We start from the raw sequence: 22981 nt of genomic DNA on the forward strand, positions 1-22981 counted from the left end.
GTCCAGAATTCCCCCCATATTAACAAAACAAAAAATATAGAAATATCTGTATAATGTACATAGCCATGACAAAGCAAAAATATTCAAAAAATCACATAAATTGATCATGTAGTTTTATTTTTATAAAGAAAATCATTTTTAAGCTAGTACAGTAGAACCCCGGGATATGCCATTAATCTGTTCTGGGGGTTGGGATCATAAGGTGAAATCACCTTTTGGCAGGGCCTAAGCAAAATTTTATACAGTACATATTAAAAATTAGTAACAAAATACAGTATAGTATATAATACACATGTATATAATCAAATAACATAAATAACACCGTAAGGCGGGGCTGGAAAAACATTGTATTCCACATCGTAACCTGAAAAAAACATATCCTAGAGCCACTGTATCATGGGGTTCTACTATAATTGAAATTTGTAGGCATTACAATATAAATATCGCAAATTTTAATTGATTTTGTTGCCGCTCTTCTGTTACTCATATAATTTGATTTCTTTTATTTACTTAAACTACTGGGCCGATATGACTGAAAGTTTGTATGATCATTTGTTATGATAAGGTGCAGTGAACTAAGTAGTATGAATGCACAGTTATGAATTAATAGGGATTAGTATTTAATGCAAAAATGAGCACAAATTCAATCATATTAAACCATCAATTTGACACTCATTTTAAGTCAATGGGCTATAACTTTTACCCGTTTTTAACTTTTAATTTTATAAAACTGAAAAAAAAAAAAAAAACTTTAATTGTTGGAATTTTTTTCTTGATTGTTTTTTCTTGAAATAGTATTTAAAAAATCCACCTTTTAATTCATTGATTTTTTTTCTTTTCTTGTTTTTTTTTTTTTTTGTTTTTTTTTGTTCTCAGAGAGCTTCTGGTTTAATGCAAAGGTTCGTCCCATTTGCAGCTGTGGCAGCTGCCAACATGGCAAATATTCCACTGATGCGGCAGAGGTAAAATATATTGCTTACCAAAACCTTTGTTCTATATTAAACATTATCAATATTATATATTTATAAGAGAAAGTTTGTCTGTGTGTTCTCTAAAGAAATGAATATGGCTGAGTCAACAGTATTTACATTATTTTTAAACGATAGGAAGTAATCTGTGTCTTTAGTTTCAATTGTTTTATGAATTTCCTGGTGCAACCAGATCAGGCCGTCTGAAGATATTGGATTCCTTACCTAAAATTCACCAAACATTTCTGTCATTGTTTTTTTTTCCTTTCCCTTCGAAAAACTTGATTATGTTCTAACAAAGCCAAAAACAAAAACAACAATTTCCCTTACAAAACAATCAAATCAAATATCATAAATAAGTATTTGAAGATATAAAGAACTTGAAGCATCAAAACATCAAAAACTTACTGGACTCGGCATTAAAAGAGTTGATATGCCATAAAACATAACAATCAAACCAAGTCATTTATGAATTTTATGACTCGGTTTACATTCTGTGTGCCATCTTGTCTTTCTCTAAAATCTTTCCCCCCTGACATTAATTCTTGTATTTCTATACACAAAGTTCTGAAAGGAGAGGTTAAACTTCAGTCATAATAATGTAATCATTGTATACATCCAGCCTTCTTCAGGTGCATTTTTTTTAACCTGGGAATGTAGAACTAATTTTGAACTGAACCAAACCTTTCTACCAGTCATGACTGATAGAAAGAGAGCAATCTACTTTTGAAGATTAAATAAAGAGTTTAATTCAAAATTCCGTCCAGGTTCCCTAGTTTGACATAAAAGTTCCCAGGTTCAAAATGATGCACCTGAAAAAGGTTGGAGGTTAAATAAACGTAAACATAGATATAACAGTAATCATCCAAATAATACAAATTATTGGTCACCTCTAATATAAATCTCACCTGTCTGTTTAAATGTATGTATGTCTGTATGTTTGTATATCTGCCTAAAACTTTCGACAGAGGTGATGGATTTTCATGAGATCGGTATTGTTTTGAAACTCGCCCCATTTAGACAACAAATATCGAAAAATTGGCTATAAACATTAATTCCTTCACTCTTAACTGGGCACTTTTTTTTACAGGTAGGGATCGCTTTTTTCACTGATATTTTCGAAAGTCATCCCCACTTTTCGATTGATTAGCCTTAATTTAAATATTCGCCACTTCTGGTTTGGCAATGGGCTCGACAGCAAAGACGTCACTTTTTTTTTCACATTCTTTTCCTACTTCGCGGTACGGGTTCGAGCCTGCCTGCTTACTACCACTTTTTTTTTTTTTTTTTTGCTCAGCACACACCTACAAACAACCGGGCAACGCCGGGCACATCATCTTGAAATGACAAACCAAGTTTTTTCTTTGTTTCATATGAAATTGTTTATGTAAAGCGAAGAGAGGGGGTGGATAATTTTTTTTTTTTTTTTTTTTGCAAAAGTGATTATGCATGAAAATTAATTTATGAAATGCATTAATGATTCACTAAAGGTGCATATATTGGTGCATAGGACAATGCACACTTGTCATATCTGGTTGTTTTCATATATGACATCGCAATCCTTTTCAGATTATTTAATACCAAATATGGTCATTTTTGAAAAAAAAAATGTTCCAAGTTTTTTATATCTTCAAATATTTATTCTTGGTGTTTAGTTTGGTTATTTTGTTTTACAGCGTATCAACCCTTTTCGAGCTCAATTATTTTGGCAAAAGTTTTTATGCTTCAATTTCTTTATATCTTCAAATATTTTTTCATCGTGTTAAGTTTAATTGTTTTGTCGAAAAAAATTTTTGTTTTTGTTTTTAGCTTTACAAAACATGAATGGATTTTGTCAAGGAAAAGCAGTACCATCAATATCTGGAGTATTTTATTTAAGGAAGCCAATATCTTCAGCCAGCCTGATCTGGTAGCACCAGACACTTGTCATAGATATGAACAGTGTATAAGTTGTGTGTAGGAGGACATCAGGTGTAGTTTTGGCAAATTTCAATAAACAAGAGTGTTTTAAAGGATGCAGTTCCTTGGACATTCTGACCGTGAAAGAGTGTTTCCAAAATTCATGCGAACTTTGCTATTTTCTGACTTTGTATGACACACAGAGATCAAAAAAGCAGTTGCTGTTGGAGAGACAGTTAATAATTTTGTGAGTGTTTATCAAGTTAGTTGTTAGACGTCTGAGCTTCAGCCAATCCAAGCTTGTTTTAAAGCATTGGTTGGACCCATCCTATACGAAAAGATCAGACTCTTTGGCATTAAATGTTGCTCGACCTAGGAAACTTGAAATACAGCATCTGCAACATATCATGACTAGACCACGTAACAATCAAAGCCTCGTTCACTGGTTTCTTGGGATTGCAGCTTCTGGCGGCAATGAATACATGAGGATCATGATGCAGTGTTTTGTCATCAAGAGATAACTCAAGACAAGAAAGTATTAAAACAATTTTTGAAAACTAACGCATTTTTATTTTTTAATTTTCAGCGAAATTCTGAATGGAATCACAGTTTATGATGAAAACAAAAACCCTGTTACGACTTCGAAGGTAAAATATTAATTTTAACAGCAAAAATTTTATTTTAAATTAATAAAAAAAAAATATGGTGCTTCTATATTATAATAATGAAAAAGTATTGAATTTCAAGTAAAACAAATGGTACCTATATAATTGTCATGTCGCAAATAGTAACATATCCAAAAATGACGGAAAATGATAATGTAGAAAAATAATTCACTCGATTTCATATACATAATGAAAAATTATTAATTGACAATGTTTTATTGTTTTTTTTTTGTTATAATAAGGTGCAGCGAATTAAGTATTTTGGTATCTATTTGATGCATACTTAAGAATTAATATGGATTAATCACCACAATACCACATTACTCTAGAAGTATGGTGGCTTTCATTAAGATTGGCACAATGAATTCAAACAAATTTTACGGTTTGGATGATCAACACTGTATATAATGTAACTTAAAGCGAATATAAAAATAGAAAATGTTGTTTCACAACGCTTCGGTCAACTATTCCTCTGGGCTTCGTCAGGTGGTAACCGCGACAGAATAGGAACTCTGAATCTCCCAACTACATTCTCTGCAATCACTGCCATTCGTAGTTGTTGTCGTCTCACCACGTTTTGGCCAAGTAAGCCTCTGGCCGGCTTTGGGTAGGATTGAAACTGCTATCTTCAGACAATGTTCATTTGGAACCGTAGAGATTCAATGTCTCTATCAGCTGTGCCACGGGCCCCGAAGGGTGATCAAGGTTGGATTTTTTGATCTTATAAATCCACGTTTATTTATTATCTGACCTTCCATGGTCGGGTCAGTACTGAATGGTATATATATTATTTTTAATTGGAATTCATTATTGAGATGAGTATTATTTATATTAATTTGTATTGCGGACTATTATTCTCATCTTTAGATGTTGTTTCACAACGTTTCGGCCAACTATTCCTCTGGCCTTCATCATTACCACCTGACGAAGTCCAGAGGAATAGTTGGCCGAAACGTTGTGAAACAACAACTAATAAAAGATAAGAATAATAGTCTGCAATACATAAATTAATATAAATAATACTCATCTCAATAATGAATTACAATTAAAATAATATATATAAAAATAGAAGTTTTATTCTATTTTAACAAGCTGAAAAAAGTCTATTGTTTGCATAATCTTCAAAGTATTAATGAACATTTGCAAATAATTTTAACATCTTAAAACTGCCAATTACGGAATCTAATACAATAAAAAAGATTTCTATGTTTCTCATAAAAAAGCTAAAGCAAATACATAGAAAAGTAACTGCTATTATGTTTGGTTACAGTTACAGTGAGAAATTCATTTTTAAAATTAAAGGGACTTGAAATAGGATTTATTGGTTAAATGGTTTTAATTTCTCCATTTTTTTTCTTAACGAACCGGTTAATTATGAGATGTCAGTTTTATTGCCTTTGGTAACACATCTTGTATGATTTTTGTTATGTTCCATTTATAAAAAAAAGTTTGATGTTATTATGTGTTGATAGTTAAAGTAGTACGGTGGATGTGTAATGTGAGTGTTAGGCTTAGATCTGTTGACGTCATGAAAATTCATAGTATATATATATATAGAGAGAGATGTGTGCAGAACAGACATTGGTGGTATGATCACAGTGAAAGAATTGATGAAAGTTCTTGGATTAGTAAATGTAGAACAGTTGAGATAGCAAGGCAAATACAGCACACCGAAGTTAAGCAATGTTGAGCCTGGCCAGTGCCAGATGGGTGACCGTTTAGGAAGGCAAGGTGCTGTATATACCACAAGGTAAAATACCAGATTGGGAAATTGGCATGGTCTATCCTTCTCTCGAGAGTAGATGAGTCTCTCTTAAGCCGTGGTAGGCAACCCATCTAGTGATGGCATCACGATAAAAAAAAAAAAAATATCCTTGATCGCCCTGACAAAGTATCAAGTATTCAGCTATGGACAAGATTTGAATTATACTACAAACTCGTGTAGTGAGTTCAATCTCGCCTGTAGCTGCATGTTATGTCACATTTAACATGGGAGGAAGTGATACAAATAAATATGAGATTTTGCAATGATGATGATGATGATTATTTTTGCAATGATGATGATGGTTTTGCAATGATGATGATGGTTCAAACAATTTTCATTATTTTCTTTTTCTGCCTATTTTCAGTACGCAGCAATGAAAGGAATCTCTCAGGTCACTCTGTCTCGAATAATCATGGCTGCACCTTCGATGCGTGAGTATTCAACTTTTATTCGATTCTCTTGAAATTATAAATGCTCTTCCATTCCATGAAACTGCAGTAACATATTCAAATAAGCCACATTTATTACTTGTTGTTGCTATAAAGCTCTATCCAAAAGGATATCAAGCCTCTTTTTTTGTCTTCAGTCTTCATTCAGCTTTTGTTCTGATGTGGAGTTGATTTTCATATTTTCTAATATATAAACTGCAGTTGTCTGTGTGTACTACTATTTGTGATGGCATTCACCTACGGCAGATTAAGCCGGCTTCAAATGAATTCACCGCATCACAAGTGAAGGCCGTCCATCCAGGTCTGTCCCCTGCTGACTCCTCAGCATACTTCAGCCATTCGTGATTCTATTGCCGCACAACAAAGACACGAGGGCTGACCTTTAGGTTCTAAGTTGATCATCACTCTTCTTGCACCATCCCAGTAGCGGTGTTGGTGATATTTCATTGTGAATATAGTCAGTTGGTGGACAACAAAGGGCATGCCCAAACTATCGGATTCACCTGATAAGAAGTACTTCCTCAAGTCTAGAAAGCTTACATTATATGCTGATTGTGGCGTTTGGAACGTGGTCAGGGATACAAATCTCGAGAATATGCTGAAAACACCACCGATAAAAAAACTTTCAGCCTTTAAATGCCAGCTACTCACAGTAGCCAGGTTTTGCACCCGTAGAGAAGGATTGTGCGAACAAAGGCCTGTAGTATGTGTGTATGTCTGGTTAAAACTAAAAATTGACAAAACAAATACCCACAAAGTTGGTATTTTCTTGATCAGCGTTACCTTGGATGAATAATATCTAAAATCTAGAAAAAAGAAACATTCATTCTCTGATCCTAAACTGGCACAGATTTTTTTCAGGTGTGTAGGGGGGGGTCGGTTTTACAGCCAGATTATGTATTAACTAAAGAGAAGTAACTCTGTTTTTTTGACGAAGGATTAATTCCCTTATGCCGACTCATTCGTAGAACAATCTATAAAAGTGTGCATGTATATCCAAAGAGAAAAATGGGCTGGGCAAATAAAAGAGAGAGGGAAAAACAAGTAAGGGGGGAAATAAGAGAGAGATAAGTTTTATTAGAAATATACTACATTTTGCCATAGGCAATGCCGGATAGCCCTACTAGACAATAAAGGGAACTTGTGTGTTTGTCTCTCCAACTAAAACTTGAGAAATACGCAGCAAATCTCTACAAAATTGGTCCTAGAAATATCTCTGTGTATGTGTCCCTGTCCTCCGTCCCCGTGTCCCCCCCCTCCCGTCCAGAGATAGAATTGGGCTGGGTAGAAAAGAAAGAGGAGGTGGTAATGGGGAATTCAGGGGAGAGGGAAGAGAGAGCTAAAAGTTTTAATAGAAATATGTTACACTTTTGTTCCGGACAACACCAGATAGCTGTGGTATTGTCTTATCGAAAAGAAAGCTATGTGTCCAGCTAAAAGTCAGAAACTACAAAAACTTCACTAACAAATCTTACATTATTAGATTCATAGTGACCATGTCATCGACATTGGGATATGTAATTAAAACAAAAAAAGAAAGACCTTATCAAGGCTTTATTCAACTAATTTAACTGAGGCAAGAGGCTAAAAGAACAAAAAGGTTGTATTTGCAGGAATTATGTTTTTTTAATAAAACTATAACAATTTGCCCTGTATTTAAGAATTCAGGTGATAAGTCATCTCCCTCTCAATACAGACCAATAAGTCTTCTCTGTGTTATGAGTAAGTTACTGGAATCAATATTAAATAGAGAAATAGTCAACCACCTCAGCAGGAATAACCTTCTTAGTGACACACAATATGGTTTCCGCTCTGCATGATCTACCGCAGATGTGCTGACGGTTATATCCCACAGGATTAGTGAATCTCTTGACAAAGGCTTCCTTTCTAGGGCAATTGCTCTTGACATATCAAAGGCCTTTGACAAAGTATGGCATAAGGGTCTACTTCACAAGATTTCCAGCTACGGTATAACTGGAAATGTTTTCTCAATCATTAAATCATTTCTCTCCGATAGGCTCATAAGAGTAGTGGTAGATGGACAAAAATCGGAGGCCTGCAATATAAATGCTGGTGTCCCTCAGGGGTTAATCCTGGGCCCAACTCTCTTCCTGATCTACATCAATGACCTCCCTAAACACATACTTAAATCATTCGTTGACATCTATGCTGATGACACGACCATCTACGGCAACACATCAAAGGCTGTAAATGACGAAGTTCTCTCGAATTCTCTCTCCTCTGATCTCGAGCGCGTGGTTCAGTGGGGGAAGATGTGGCTAGTTACCTTTAATGCATCCAAAACCAAACTCCTATCCTTACATCATCAACGCTCTGATCCCCAGCTGGCATCAATTGTGATGGATGGCTCTCGTCTGGGTGAGGCCCTGTGTTTTGACAAGCTTCTGGGTTTGACCTTTACTCCTGATCTGAAATGGAACATGTACATCAAGTCTGTTGCCAAGGTCGCAGGAAAGATGGTGGGATCCTTCTACCGCTCCAGAAGATATCTCACTACTGATGTAATTCTCTATCTATATAAAAGCCAAGTACGGCCAAGGATGGAATACTGTTGCCATATCTGGGCAGGAGCTGCCAAAAACAGCCTATCATGCCTTGACAGAGTACAAAATAGACTTCGTGGCTTAGTGGGGGATGCCCTTTTCTCTACCCTGCAACCCCTCTCCCACAGAAGAGACGTTGCGAGCCTATCCTTGTTTTATCGTTATTTTCATGGCAGGTGCTCGTCTGAACTCCAATCTCTGGTCCCCCCTCGCCAATCTTTCACGAAAAACACCCGTCTAGCTGAATCCACTGTGAAAAATTTCCCCCACTCTATATCTGTGCCTAAATCAAAACGCGGATTTCATGAGCAAAGCTTCTTTCTTAGAACTGCACGCCTGTGGAACTCTGTTCCGTCTGCCTGCTTCCCTCCGGACTACAACTTGGATGTCTTCAAGTCCAATGTTAACAAATTCCTAATGAACCGCCCCCCTTAAGTAAACACTTCATCAAATCTCCACACTAACATAATGTACTTGCAATAACCCTTATCCCTGAGTGGCTTCCGGGCCTTGATAAGTGGTGATCACTGTGTAAAAAAAACAAAAAACAAAAAAAAAAACAATATGGTAAACTGATCTACCCATTTCAGGAATAATGGACTTACCCAGAGGCTATAGTCATATCGAAACATTGATGTAGCAATTCATGACAGTTATGGCCCCAGAATCATGACGTGTACTTCTGAAACATATTTTTGCTAATACACTTTTTTGTTGACTATAAAACTGTGTTTGTTTTGATTTTTACCGGCCTGCAAGGCTATAGCACTAATTAAGATGTTGTGAGTATCCTGAGTTTCAGGTGGGCAGCATCAGGCAACGTCTTAGACCTTCTCTCCATGCGGTCCCATTCATAGAGTTGATACCAGTTGTGTTGCAAGCAGTCACTTCGTATGCATTCAAGCCAGGGTTTCCGTAGTTTTCCAAGCACCCTCATACCCGGAGTATCCATGCATGTTTTAATTTTTTTTTTTTTTTTACTCTTTTTCACTCCAAACAAAGTATATTGCGACTTGGAATGTAAGGGCTATTATTTGCATTGTGTCTAACGGGGGACTGTAGGGAGTTGAGCAGCGAGATGTCTGTTCACTAAATTTAAACTTCTGCAGGTTAGTACAATCAGGGAAGCAGGAAACAAGGTGGGAATTTCAAAGGAAGAAACTGTTAAAGTAGAAGATATTCTGGCATCAAAGGCCTTCAAGTGGTGGGATTTTGCTGCTTGCCAGATTAGTCTAGAGTATGTACATTGAGAGGGCACAATGTGTTTGATATAGTAAATAAAAAATACTGTAGTATTCTTTCTCCACGAGAGCTCAAATAGATTATTATTTGTAGTTGTTTTAAAAACAACACTGAAACTAGGTCAAACAGTGAGCTTTCTTTTTCTGTGCTCTCTTTATTTTTTATTTCCTATTGAACTAGTTGCCAGAGAGAAAGAGAGAGGATGGGAGGAGGGAAAAGGAAGATGTTACACACACATTTTAAAACTCTTCTATTTTATTATCCAATAACGCTGCTGGTATAATATTTAACGTATTGTCTCTATTTCAGTGTTGTTGCCGGTGATATTTGAACGCATTGAGAAGTACCGATGGATGCAACGTATAAAGTTTTTGAATGCACCAATGCAAGTTTTGGGTGCTGGCGCATTGTAAGTAAATTGAGCTTTAATTATTGTTCATAAGAAACTATGAAGTTGAGGAGTTGGGTGGTTGGTTGTTTTTGTGTGTGAGTGGGGGGGGGTCTTTAGATTTTAGTTTTACTGGTCGTTTAAAATTTAATAAATGTTTGTTATTTCATTATTACTACAAGCAGTAAGAGACTTTGTTTTAAACAAAATCAAATAAAAAAAAACAGATAATTAAAGGAATCGTTTTTTGACATCGGTTGGTTGGTTGGTTGGTTGGTTGGTTGTTTAAGTCGGATTCTATTTAACCCATAGTTGGGACCCTAACAGGTACTACCACTCCGGGTCAGAGTGGACCTGAGAGCAATGGCAATTAAAGGGTGGCTCCACACTCCCCAAGGCCCGCAAGCTGGGGCCTCACCATCGGATATAGTTTTAGGTCATATCCAGGACTCAAGTTGAGGAGTTGGAGTAAATTCATTGTTTTAGTCTGAGTTAATATGAATTGGCATTGACATGGTAGGGTTATAGTTAGCTAAAGTACTTCCAACTTTAGGTGTAGCTACTACCGAAAATGGTAACAAGGCAACTCAATTCCTTCACTTTTTTCTCTCATGCCTATATTTCCCCTGTGAATGTACCTTTCTTTTTTTTTTTATTATGTTTTTCCAATTGTTCTTTTTTTCTTTATTTAATCATCATTGAAAAGTTTTTTCGGCCTTATTTTAATCAAGAATTATTGAAATTATTTTTATTTTTCTCAAGAGTTGCCGTTGCTCACAGAAATCACTATTGGAATTGATTCAATGGGTTTTGGTAAAGCTAAAATAATGTAATATTCATTCATTTGAGATCACCAGGAAATTATTTAGTAACTGGAAGGTTAAAAAATAATGATCATTTTTATTCAAGAAACTAAAGAAATATTCCATGAAAGCATTCCAATAATGCCTTTTAATGATATTCCAGAAGTATCTTAGAAATCATAGGAGAAGATGGAAAGTTTAAACCATGGTTTGGAAAAAGATTAAAGTTTCAATGCAAGAAAAAGAGAAGCCAAAATTGTAGATGTATTAGATTTTGAAATCTTTTGGTTTAATTTCTATTTTTTACATATGATTATTTTTATTTATCTCTTATTTTTTTCTAATTATTTTTATTCTGTAGACTTTTGTTCATGACCCCCACTGCCTGTGCCCTCTTTCCACAACAATGGTAAGTTTTTCTTTGTTTTCTTATCATATCTCTCCAGCAAATCGTTTATGAACATTTATTGGTTCAATAAAAAATAATGTTTCTGAAGATGGGGTATCCTCAAAAAAAAAAAAAAAAAAATGTGCTTGCATGATGAAAATAGGAATTTTACTGGAAGATGAGTGCAGGAAGTTGAATTGGGAGCAACAGCTTTTGAAGAAAAGGAACAACAACCATGTATATCAATGAAGCAATTTTACTTTGGCAAGTAATAAAGAATGATATACAAAACAATAGAAGAATAGATAAGCGCAAAAAGTTAAATTGGGAGCAACAGATATAAGAAGCAGCAACTTCCTGAATCTTCCCCAAGCAACACAACAGTATGCAGTTATGATACGTTTCCAACCACCAGAGGTAGTAGAAGGTAGTTTAAACATGAAGTAGGTTGCCATTCTCATCCATAAATTCCATCATTCTACCATCTATTGCATGGACAATATCCAGACATCTGCAACAAACATAATCTAGGTCAATAAGCAACCTCCTAGCAAGACCAACATAATCACTTTTTGTGAATTCATATTTTGCACTGGGAGCATTCAATTGAGTTTACATTTATATCCCTGCGACAGGCAGAGCAGGAAAACATGCTAACGTCCTGTAGGAGGTTGAGACCAACATCGGAGATGAGAAATTTTATCTTCTTCATGTGTTTTTTTTTTTTTTTTAATATATACTGGGTTTTCACTGCAAACAAGGCACAGTGACACTTGGATGTAAGGGTTTACTATTTGGGCCAAAATTTGCAGCGATACTATGTGGGGAGTTGAGCAGCAAGATATCTGTTCACATTACACTTAAACTTTTGCATGTCAATACAGTCAGGGTAGACGGGAACCAGGAGGGAATTCCAAAGTCTAGCAGTTTGAAGGAAGATGCTATTTGATTAGGTTTTCTGGCATCTAGGGATCTCTACAGTGTAGTGGAGTGACTCTCAGTACTTTGCTCTTCATACCTTTCTTCAATGCCAGCAACGTGAAGTTGCGCTCCTCCAGGGAATCACGATAATCACAAGATCTCACTTGATAATGCTTCCAGGATCATGATAAAGAGAAGTGGGATGAGTACAAACGGATCCCAACGCCCACTGCAATCTCCTCACTGTAGTAACTGTTGATACGAATACAATTACACACATTTGATACATGCTCTGAACAATACAAGTGGCTCTCTCTTCCACACTCCTAACCCTAACCCTAACTACTCCACACCAAGGCTTTACATTGCCAACTTTCTAAGACACATAGTCAAATACCTTCTCAAGATTGCAAAATACAGACGTTTCCTGGATGTGATGTATTTTTCTTGTAGTTGATGCACAAAGAAAATGGCATCTGAGGTCCTTTCACCTGGCACAAAACTAAACTGCATCTCGATGCTCACCAATCCACATATGCAAATGTCCCAGATATTCTTGAGCCGTTTCATTACCCGGTCAGTAAGCTTAAACTCATAATAGTTGCTGCAGTAAAGGGCTCATCATTGCCCTTGTTGAGGATGTAGCTCAGCTGTCAGTCTTTTGGGATCTCAACCATCACCAAATGCTGTCTCAGCTAACTGTCTCAATAATTCAATTCCCTCTTTGCCAGCAATTTTAATTATCTTGAAAACAATTCTGGACAGACCAACAGCCTTGCTATTTTTCGTCCTGTGGATGATCTTTTGAACTAATTCTGCTGACATGTAGAGGTATCTAATGAAATGAGTCACTCAAGTCAAATTCAACAAGGAGTCTCACATAATGTTTCATACAAGCTGTCATCTTATCCCCATTACTGAGTGTGATTTCATCAGCATTCCAGATACACTTTTTACTTGCAACATCCTTAATTAGTGCAATCTATTTGTTTTACTAACTGGCAGATGTTGCAGACTTGGCAATCGAGACAGCATATTTGACAGCCTGTTTGTTGCAACTTAGCCTCGACTATGCTACCTGTCCTCTTAAGCATTTAGTAAACCTTGAAACGTACTCATTTTAGATTGCTTGCATTATCAACACCTGATCATTTCACCACCAGGTCCTTGTTTTCCACTGATGGCTTTTAAAGAGACCACATACCTTGGTGCCTGTGTTCATAAGAAGGCCTTTCAGTGCAAATCACACATGTTCCACACTATTTTTAGAGCTATTTTCTGTAACTGTAATAGCCATCTTGCCTTGAAAATCTCATAGAACTGACTACCAGCAGCTTTATTTTTCAGTTTGCACCTGCAGATGTGAGGTGAAAACTTGTATTTTTTTTTTTTTCATCCTTGGTTTTTGAACCAAAAAGTCACAAACCACAAGTTTATGCTGTTAAATACATTCTTTTGTTGAGATGACCTTAACATTATTGGCTGCATCTCTGAAATTTTTTTCAAAAGAGGCTCTGTGCTTCCTAAGTTACCAAAAGGGAAGCTCTTAAACAAAATGTTGCCAATGAGATCATTGGTGACAGTAAATTCTAAGATTCTCTCTTCATCAGCATTACGGATTCTAAATCCATGACCACCATGCATCTCCTTGAAAGCACCAGCAGCAGTGCCAACCTGACTATTCTAATCACTCACAATAATAGTTTCAATGGCAGGTATCTTGTAAACTGTGCTTTGCAGCGAATTGTAGAAGTGCTCTTCAAGCAAAGCAATAGCTTGATAAGTGTTATTCGGACTCTGCGCTGTTGAAAAGAATGGTTAAAAGATGGTATGCTGAATTTAAACGCAGTTGTGTAGACACAAATAACCTAATTTTGGCAGTTGTCTTAGAAAACAAAAAAGTTGTCTACAAATTCATTTGGCCGATCATTAGCTGAAGTTGCACGAAATAATGAACGAGTTGAAAATTTCACAAAAACAATATATTCACGACTTTGTACTGGATTTGCTCATAGTTGATCAAAAATAACAATGCATTGACGAGTCGGAATGTTGTTTGCAACAAAAAGGAATTTTTGTGTTAATGTGTAACAATGGATGAAACATGGATCCACCACTTCATTCTGAAATTGAATCAACAGTAAGCTAAGTGGTCAACAGCAGGAGAAGGCCCTCCAAGCTGACCAAAGCCACAAACATCAGCAGGCAAGGTTTTGGTCCTCTAGATTTTTAGATGTGCAATGTTTTTTGTTCATCGATTACCTTAAGAAAGAAAGAAAGAAAGCACGATCAATAACAAAGATTATATAGCATTAATAGTGCATTTGAAGAAATAAATCACAAAAAATTGCCACAAATGAAGAAAAGGTTTTGTTTTTTTTCATCAAAACAATGTACTTTAACACAAGTCAATCTCAATGATGGCAATGAATTTTACTTCAAATTGCTTTCACACTCGCCATATTTTCTATGCTTGACCCCTAACTGTTTGTTGACCTTCAAAGAATCTCCCAGGGAAAAGATTTTACTCCAATGAAGAAATGAAATTGAAAACCGAGGCATATTTTGAGGCCAAAGACAAGTTGTTCTACAAAAAAATGTATCGGATTGTGAGAAAAGCATTGGAATCCATGTATCAATTTAGAAGGATTGATGTTGAGGTTGATGAATAAAGTAAAATTTTGTCTAAAAGTTATTGTTTTATTAGTAAGGCACAGGACTTATTGAGGAATGTGTTGCTTGTGACATGATTTAGTGTGTTGCTTGTGACATGATTTAGTGTGTTACTTGTGACATGATTTAGTGTGTTACTTGTGATATGATTTAGTGTTACTTGTGACATGATTTAGTGTGTTACTTGTGACATCATTCAGTGTGTTACTTGTGACATCATTCAGTGTGTTACTTGTGATATGATTCAGTGTGTTACTTGTGACATCATTCAATGTGCTATCTTTGAGGTCATCTGGCATGTTACTTGTGTTGTCATCTAATGCATTATCAGTGAGGTCATTCAGTGTGTTACTTTGTATTAAAAAAAAAAAAAAATTTTTGCATTTCCTTTATTGAAATAAATTTTTTTTCATTATTTTCTAAAGCTCAATAAATCGTTCAAAACTTTCTATCTTGGACGGAAAGAATCTTGAAGAATTGAAACAAAAACATGGTGAGAACATTCCAGAAACTCTTTACTTCAACAAGGGTCTGTGAAACTTGTTTTTCTTTTTTTTTTTTTTTTAAATACCTCTTACTGCCATAAAAATAGCCAGAACAAACAAAATAGACAGAATAATTGATTACAATGACTACAATTTTAAAAAGTTTTCTCCTCTAATAAAAAAAAAACAACTTTTTTGCTCCTTTATTTGGAAGAAAGAAATTTTTTTTTCGTTTTTACTACTTTGAAGGAAGAACATTTTTTTTTGCTCCCTATGATATTTCTTTTGCTCATCTATTGTAACCGGTTTCCCAAAACCCTGAGGTTCCTTAAAAGCTTGCCAATGGTTTCATTCAAGAGATACTTATAAAGAGGCAGAGATTATTAGACCTTAGCACATATTTGTAAATGATTTTTTTTTTTTAGAGTTTTTTTTTTTTTTTTTTTTTTTAAAACACTTTTTATACATGTACAAAAAATATTTTTGGAAATTTTTAGAGTATTATAACAATATTTTCAAACTATCACATCATTTAAAAAAAAAAAAATGTCACAGAATATATTTGCAAAATGCATTTGGTAAAGTAAAATAGTCAGAGGTCATGAAACTGTACATGGGCAACCAAGTAACTTGATCAATAAGTACAGACCAATTCCAGCAGCTTGTCAGTCCTAAATCGGTTATAAAAAGAAACATATTGCTGGTATTATGAAGGAGAAATAAATAAGATTTTAAAATATTTTCTTATATGTGTATTCCTTGGAACATTGCTATTATTAGAAGAGTCCCATAAAGGTAAAAAGCCTGGAAAACATTGGGCTGGAGAGTACATCAGCAAAAATTTATATATATTTAGGTAATGGTGAATAAAAGGAGAGCCTAACTTTCAAACACACCAGAAGTTGGCACCCGTGTCTCTAAATTCAGGTATGGAAACACAGAATCGATACAATTTCCAAATATATATTATGTTTATTTTTCTCACTCCATTATAATAAAAATATATAAAAATCCGTAAACTTTTTATCAATTTTTTTTTTTTATTTTTTAATCACGCATATATATATATATATATATATATATATATATATATATTAATTAAACATAGTTAAACCTGTAAAAAATATGACATATTCATAGTTTTTTTTTTTCATGTTTCTGTAACTAAATATATTTTTAAAATATCTAAATAGTCTGACAAAATATATAACATGTTAACTTAAATAAACATAGTTATTTGAAAAGATATATGATTAAAGAATTGATAAAAGTTTATGTATTTTATATATTTTTATTAGAAGGGTGTGAAAAAAATAAACATAAAATATAACTGAGAATTGTATCGATTCTGTGCTTCCATACTTCAATTGAGAGATGCGAGTGCCAACTTCCGGTGTGTTTGAAAGTTAGGGTCTCCCTTTATTCACCATTACCTATATATATATATATACATATATATCAAATGAGTACGATTCAGAAGCAAAACATTGTAATCATTTGTTCTTCTAAAAATGGCAGATTTGTGGGTGTTTTTTTAAATTAAAAAAAAATTTTTTTTTATTCTACTAAATACAAAATCTGTTTTATACAAGACTCCCAACTTTGATATTATTTTAGTTGACAGTTGACTGAAATGTATCATTTATTGACATTTTTTTTTGTTGTTCTAGATCAATGGTTCTCCATATATCCTTTCCAACAAAAGATATTTTCTTGAGTTAGATGGCCCTGATTTAAAAAAAAAAACAAAAAACACTGTCAACCTATCTGTTCAAATTTTTGTAATAAAAATGCTAGGTTGACAGCATTTTAGAATCGTGTCGTTTTTGGTATCAAATAATATGTAAAAACATAACTTTGCTTACTTTGTTGAGGTGAGTGCGAATGCCGTACAAATAAGATTGCAGTCGAGTTTTGAATCTTCACTTGAAACAATCACCATGTCTAGTCACATTGCAAAGCCATGATACAGTGAAACATTGGTACTTTCGGTTTCAAATCAACAAATGACTAATGAATGAGAACGCCTTGTTGATTCTCCTCATCCTTTATTGTGGATTTTGTTTGGAAAGTAACAAATCATGTGATCATTTATGGGTCACTTATTGATTTGAAACCGATGGTACCCATGTTGTTATAATCTTCCATAATATATATATTATGCTTTTATTTTTGCCCTTTACTGGAGTACTCTCCCATTAATCTTACTTATATGCTTATATTATTTTATTATATATATATAATTAAAATTATATATATATATATATTTTAGAACCTATCAATATAATAAAAAAAAAACTCAATATGCTGGATACATCGAATAAAAAATAAGAAAAATTGATGATGAAAATAAAAATTGAATAAATTATACTATTTATTAATCCATCACAAATTTAAACAAGAAATTATAATTTATTTTAATTCCTTGTTTGAATTTTTGATGGATAATGCAATTTAATCAATTTTTATTTTCATCATCGATTTTTCTTGTTTTTTTTTTATTTTTATAAAATAATATACTGTGTACATTATTTGCTTCAGTATTTACTCCAGCAGTGCTCAATACAGTGCTTAATATTAATAAGATAAAAATATACTTATGGCAAGTAAGCTACACAGAAACCTGTGTTCCATTTTCAAGGGAAATCATCAGGCCAGTTACACTCTTAAGTAGCTGAGTATCTACCTTGGGTTTCAAATCTTGAGATGTGCCCTACTGAAGAGCCTAAATGAAAACGAAACACCAGTCTGAGAATTTTCCGTTTTGTAACTTCCATGGTTTATGTGAGCTATTTAGTGTTATACCTGGTTGGAGAAAAAAAAATTGTATAAAATACTTTCCTAGGACTATGAGGAAGTATAATGTATGTACCAATATAATGAAAATTTAGGCAGCTGCCTCAGTTAAAATATGTCAAAATAAAAATATTAGAACAAAATTAAAAAAAAAACCCGAACATTTATGAGTGTGAATTGATTCCATCTTTCGGCTTTTGAAATAAAATCTAATGGTACATATGTATAATTTGTATAATTTCATATGTCCATATAAAATTTTATGAGGAAATATAACATTTTATATATCGATTTTCAACATTTACTTTACAGTGCTCAATACTTGAGTAGAGCTGGGTAGTAAGCATTTTCGTCTCACGATTCCCTACAGGAAGGAAATGCAGAATATTCTGTAACTTAATTGCCATATATTTTCATAACTTATTATATATATATATATATTATTTTATTCAATTTAGGTAAACAAAATTACCATAAGTCACTACAATGAATTTATTGTTTCAGTTTTAAAAGACATCATCAGGTATCAAGATTAAATGACTGGCCTTGAATAAGACCTAAATTGAATAAAATAATATGTTGCTCTTTTTAATTGAGCACTATCAACAACCTTGTTGAAATTCAATGGTTTTAACTTTTGGATATTTTTAACTTGGAATATATATATATATATATATATATATATATATATATATATATATAAAATACAGCATAATCACGTCAGATCACCAAAGTTAAGAAACGATAAGCCTGGCCAATACCAGATGGATGACCATTTGAGATTTCCAGGTGCTGTATGTGCTCTCCGCTTATCTCGGCATTGTTTCCAGTCGTTCTGGACTTCTCCTTGCCACTGGACTCAAACAGTGCCGATTCAGGAGAGGTGTGGTTAGGGATTGCGCAACCCTTGCCACATAATAACACGTGCAGCTGCCCCTACAGGGGGTGTCCTTTGTCTTTCGAGACTAAACAGAGGCATCATATATATATATATATATATATATATATATATATATATATATATACTATTATTTCACAAATAATTATAATACTGCAGGTTTATTATCAAGTGCTTACACAAATGAAAATGCATTTTAATCCTAAATCTTATCCAGCCTGACAAGATCTAGGATGAAAAGAAGATTGTGTTCATGTAGCCAGTCAACAAACTCCTGCATGATTATTTTTATTTATATTGTTAGAACAATGACCAGTGCTCTCTAAATAACCAATACCATCGAGTTCTCAGTGAGAATAACCAGTATTATCAAGTTCTACTTTGTATTGAGCACTCTAGTGAATAAATACCGAGAGATATCGATGAAAAATATCAGGGTTTACAAACAATGTTTTAATATTTTGAATTTATCATATAAAAACTATCAGAATAATATTTTAATGGAATGTGTTCTGATAAACTTGTTTCACTTGTACCCCTCTCGACATACATATCCCCGACAAACCCGCTTAGCAATAAGATCTCACCCCTTCACTATTGATGTCGCTAAATGCTAGAAAGCTTCTAATAGTTTCATTCCCTCAAACAGATAGACTTTAGAATGCTTGCTTCCCTGGCTGTACTGATATGCAGAAGTTTAAATGTAACATAAACAAATATCTTGTTAATCTTTCCTAGACATGGCCCCAAATAGTACCCCAGTAGTTGTTGCCCCAAATAGTAGCCCCTTACGTCCAAGTGGTGATGTACTTTGTAAGGGGTGAACACGAGTAAAAAAAAAAAAAAATAATAAAAATAAAATAGATTATTAAAACGGCATGATAAAGGTTTTATAATGGTTTGTGAAGATGTGAAAAATGAGGAAAAAGAATAAAATGAAGACAAAGGAAAAGAAAAATGGAGAACAGAGATTATAATAGGTGTTCCTAAAATATGTTTTCCTTTATACACATCCCAGGATGTGTATAAAGGAAATATATCTGTTGCTTATACACATCCCAGGATGTGTATAAGCAACAAATATATTTCAAAATAGTCAGTACGAAAAAGTCTTGGAGCCATTGCTTTAGAATTTATTATTTTAACAAATTTTTTGATTTTGATTAAATTAAAAAAAAAAAAACAGTCATAATTATTAATTATTTTCCTTACTTGAAAAATGTAGAACGTTGTTTTTTCTATTGCATTATGGGAAAATGTAAAAGAATTTAAGCAGAATATTTATTCGTTATCATATCATCAGTCTTTGATTTACTCGATAGTGAAAAAAATTTTCTTTTGTGTATAAACGAAAAATATACAAATAATTATATTTATCTGAGATTAAAATATTCACAATGTATTATTGAAATGTTACTTATTCAGTTCTTTTTTTGTATAATTTATTTTTATGCAATATTTGTGTCATTTTTACAAAGAAAATATGTGTATACAATTGAAGCAGAACTGTTTCACTACCTCTATGATAATTAAATATATTTTTCAGGCAATGCTTATTAAAGCAAAATACACAGCAAAATCTTACAAAAAAATTTTAAAGATAAAACTTTTTTTTATATTCAAAGTAAGTTTTTTGACATTCAATACAAACTTTGAACAGAAAATGATACTTCTGCCATGTTTTCTTTATTTTTTACTAATCAAACAATATTCAGAGATTTTGGTATGGAAATCACCTTTTACATAAGATATTTAAAAGAAAGAAAAAAGAAACGCTCAAATAATTACAATATGTCTTGAATAAATTCAAATAAAGGTTCAAAAGAGTAAAGTTGTCAAATTATTAATGTCTTAAATGTAATACAGTCTGCGGCAAAACGTTAATTGAAGCAGAGAATTGTAAAGATTTCAATTGCATAATAAGCTTTTATTATCCAAATAAATTTATACATTTTTATTAAAACTTTTATTTTATACTTAACTAGCTTTATCTACCTGGCATTGCCCAAAATACAATCAAGTCATTTTAGTTTTTTTATATTTATCTGTTTGCACATTTTGTAACTTAAAGTTAATCACTCTTGTTATATTCTTCAATTTAAAATACATTACCTTCCTACTGATTTTATTTTTAGATGTTTATTCAAAAATATTTCAAACTAGCTGTATATACCCCGTGTTGCCAGGTTGAAACAGATTGGCAGGTGAAGGGATCAGTCACATACTATTTAAGACACACCGAATATTGTAGCTTTCCTGAATTTTCCTGAGAATGGATCTAATGTTGGATTTATGAATGCATAAAACACATCCATTTTCGTCTATGAAAATTAAACAGAAAATAACTCTCATATCTTAAAGGGGAAATAACTCTCATAGCTTGAATAAACTTATTTTCGTTTTTAAAGACAACTGGTGTTGGTAATAATAATTAAAAATAAATTAAATATAAACTAAATTAAAAATAAATCAACTTTGAATATTTTTCAATAGAGCAATTAAAACAATTTTATTACAACAAAAAATTAATAACGGAGGTAATTATTAAAATAGATGGCCTTAATGTAATATACAAATGAGGTTACTTCTTATATGTAGATTTCCTTTGAATAAATAGTACGTGTAGAAATCATTCTGGAATGAAAGAGTGTAAACGTTTGTTTTCAGTATGAAAATTAATTTGTAAAAAAAAGTACCTTTTGTACATATTAATCAAATTGTAAACAAACAAACAGACAGGAATATGACTATTATAATAGATTAGCAGTCATCTAGGCTGGACTAAGTATTTTTGTTTTAATAAATTTTAGCTAATTACCATGTTCTCAATAACACGAAGTGATGCAATGTTCAAACATTAATCAAAATTTGCTTGATAATCCTGTGCGCGTTGATCACTACAAGAAGTGAGGCTTGCTCTACTTTCCATTTTAAAATTATGTCAACGATATTTAAATTATCTAACAAAAAATGTAAAAATAAGTTTTATTTGATTTTTTTTTTTTTTTTGCACAATGTTACTATTGTTGCTCTAGAAAAAGGTCAAAGAAAAACTCAAACAACAGGTTTAGGTAGAAAGAATATATTGTACAAGAAAGTGAATACAAAGAAAGGTTGTCAATATTTATTGACTGTTAAGTTAGTCTGTAGTCTCGAGTTGGATCGTGATGATTTGAGAGTATTAAACTCTGGGTTGTTTTTATAATGATTAGAAGAGTCCATTGCAAGTGAACGGGTATGTCCCTCTTACAGTTACTTATAATTTTTTTTTTTTTAATTTTAAATCTAAAATCATTTTATTTTGAAAGAAAAAAACATTCATAGAAATATACACAAGTTTTTTGACATTTTTTAATGAAAGTTTAACAAAGCATAATAAATACATATTGTTTTTCTATTAAATGTTAAATATATTTTTTCTATAAAAAAATAAATTTCTATGGATCAACCTGATATGACCTTTTTTATCAGCTTGAGTCTATTGCTATCATTGGTTTCTCCTGATTGTTTTAGAATCAGCGACTTACAGGAGAGATCATATGCATACATTGCCAACATCTCTAAGTGAAAATGCTGCTGTGGAACTGACTGAATTCGAACTTGGCATCTTCCACTTTGTCTTTTAAATATTAATCTTGGAGTTCACTTTGCATTTCTAAAAGTTTCAGCTAATAGTGTTAATTTCAAGATATCTAAAATGAAATTATTTCTTCCAATTTTTTCAAACTATCTATTTACATTTAAAGATTAAAATTCTGTTCAAAATTCATATTAGAATTTTGATAAATATTTTCTTTGAATTTTTTAGCTTCTGTTTATTTTTCTTTTTTTAGCTTTCAAGATTAAATGAAATCAGCTTAGTTGATATTGTATCATAAAAAATGTGTTGGTTTGTGTATCCACTTGAAAGTCAGACATTACACAAGGCACACTTACAAAGCTAATGTATTCTTTTTTAGCCTTGTCCTGGTCAGAATCTGGATACGTTATTCTTTCAATGTTAATTTTGGGGGTCAACAGGAACAAAAATTAGTCAAGATGGGGAGAGCGACATTTAGAGCAATTTTATTTTTTTCA

The 22981-nt window shown here is 32.9% G+C and overlaps 1 protein-coding gene across 1 annotated transcript in view; it reads left to right on the plus strand.

The window, feature by feature from the left end:
- Nucleotides 1-15643, plus strand: part of LOC145248116 (sideroflexin-2-like) — a 68869-nt gene extending 53226 nt beyond the window's left edge. The window contains exons 6-11 of the mRNA XM_080109907.1: nt 877-962; nt 3454-3514; nt 5662-5728; nt 9862-9961; nt 11105-11152; nt 15151-15643. Of these exons, the coding sequence (XP_079966033.1) occupies nt 877-962; nt 3454-3514; nt 5662-5728; nt 9862-9961; nt 11105-11152; nt 15151-15262 (474 nt within the window). The 3' untranslated portion in view covers nt 15263-15643. The remainder of the gene's footprint in view (nt 1-876; nt 963-3453; nt 3515-5661; nt 5729-9861; nt 9962-11104; nt 11153-15150) is intronic.
- The last annotated feature ends 7338 nt before the right edge of the window (nt 15644-22981 follow it).

The sequence above is a fragment of the Euprymna scolopes genome, chromosome 26 (genome assembly GCF_053919585.1).
Source record: "Euprymna scolopes isolate OS-2025 chromosome 26, ASM5391958v1, whole genome shotgun sequence".
NCBI lineage: Eukaryota > Metazoa > Mollusca > Cephalopoda > Sepiida > Sepiolidae > Euprymna > Euprymna scolopes.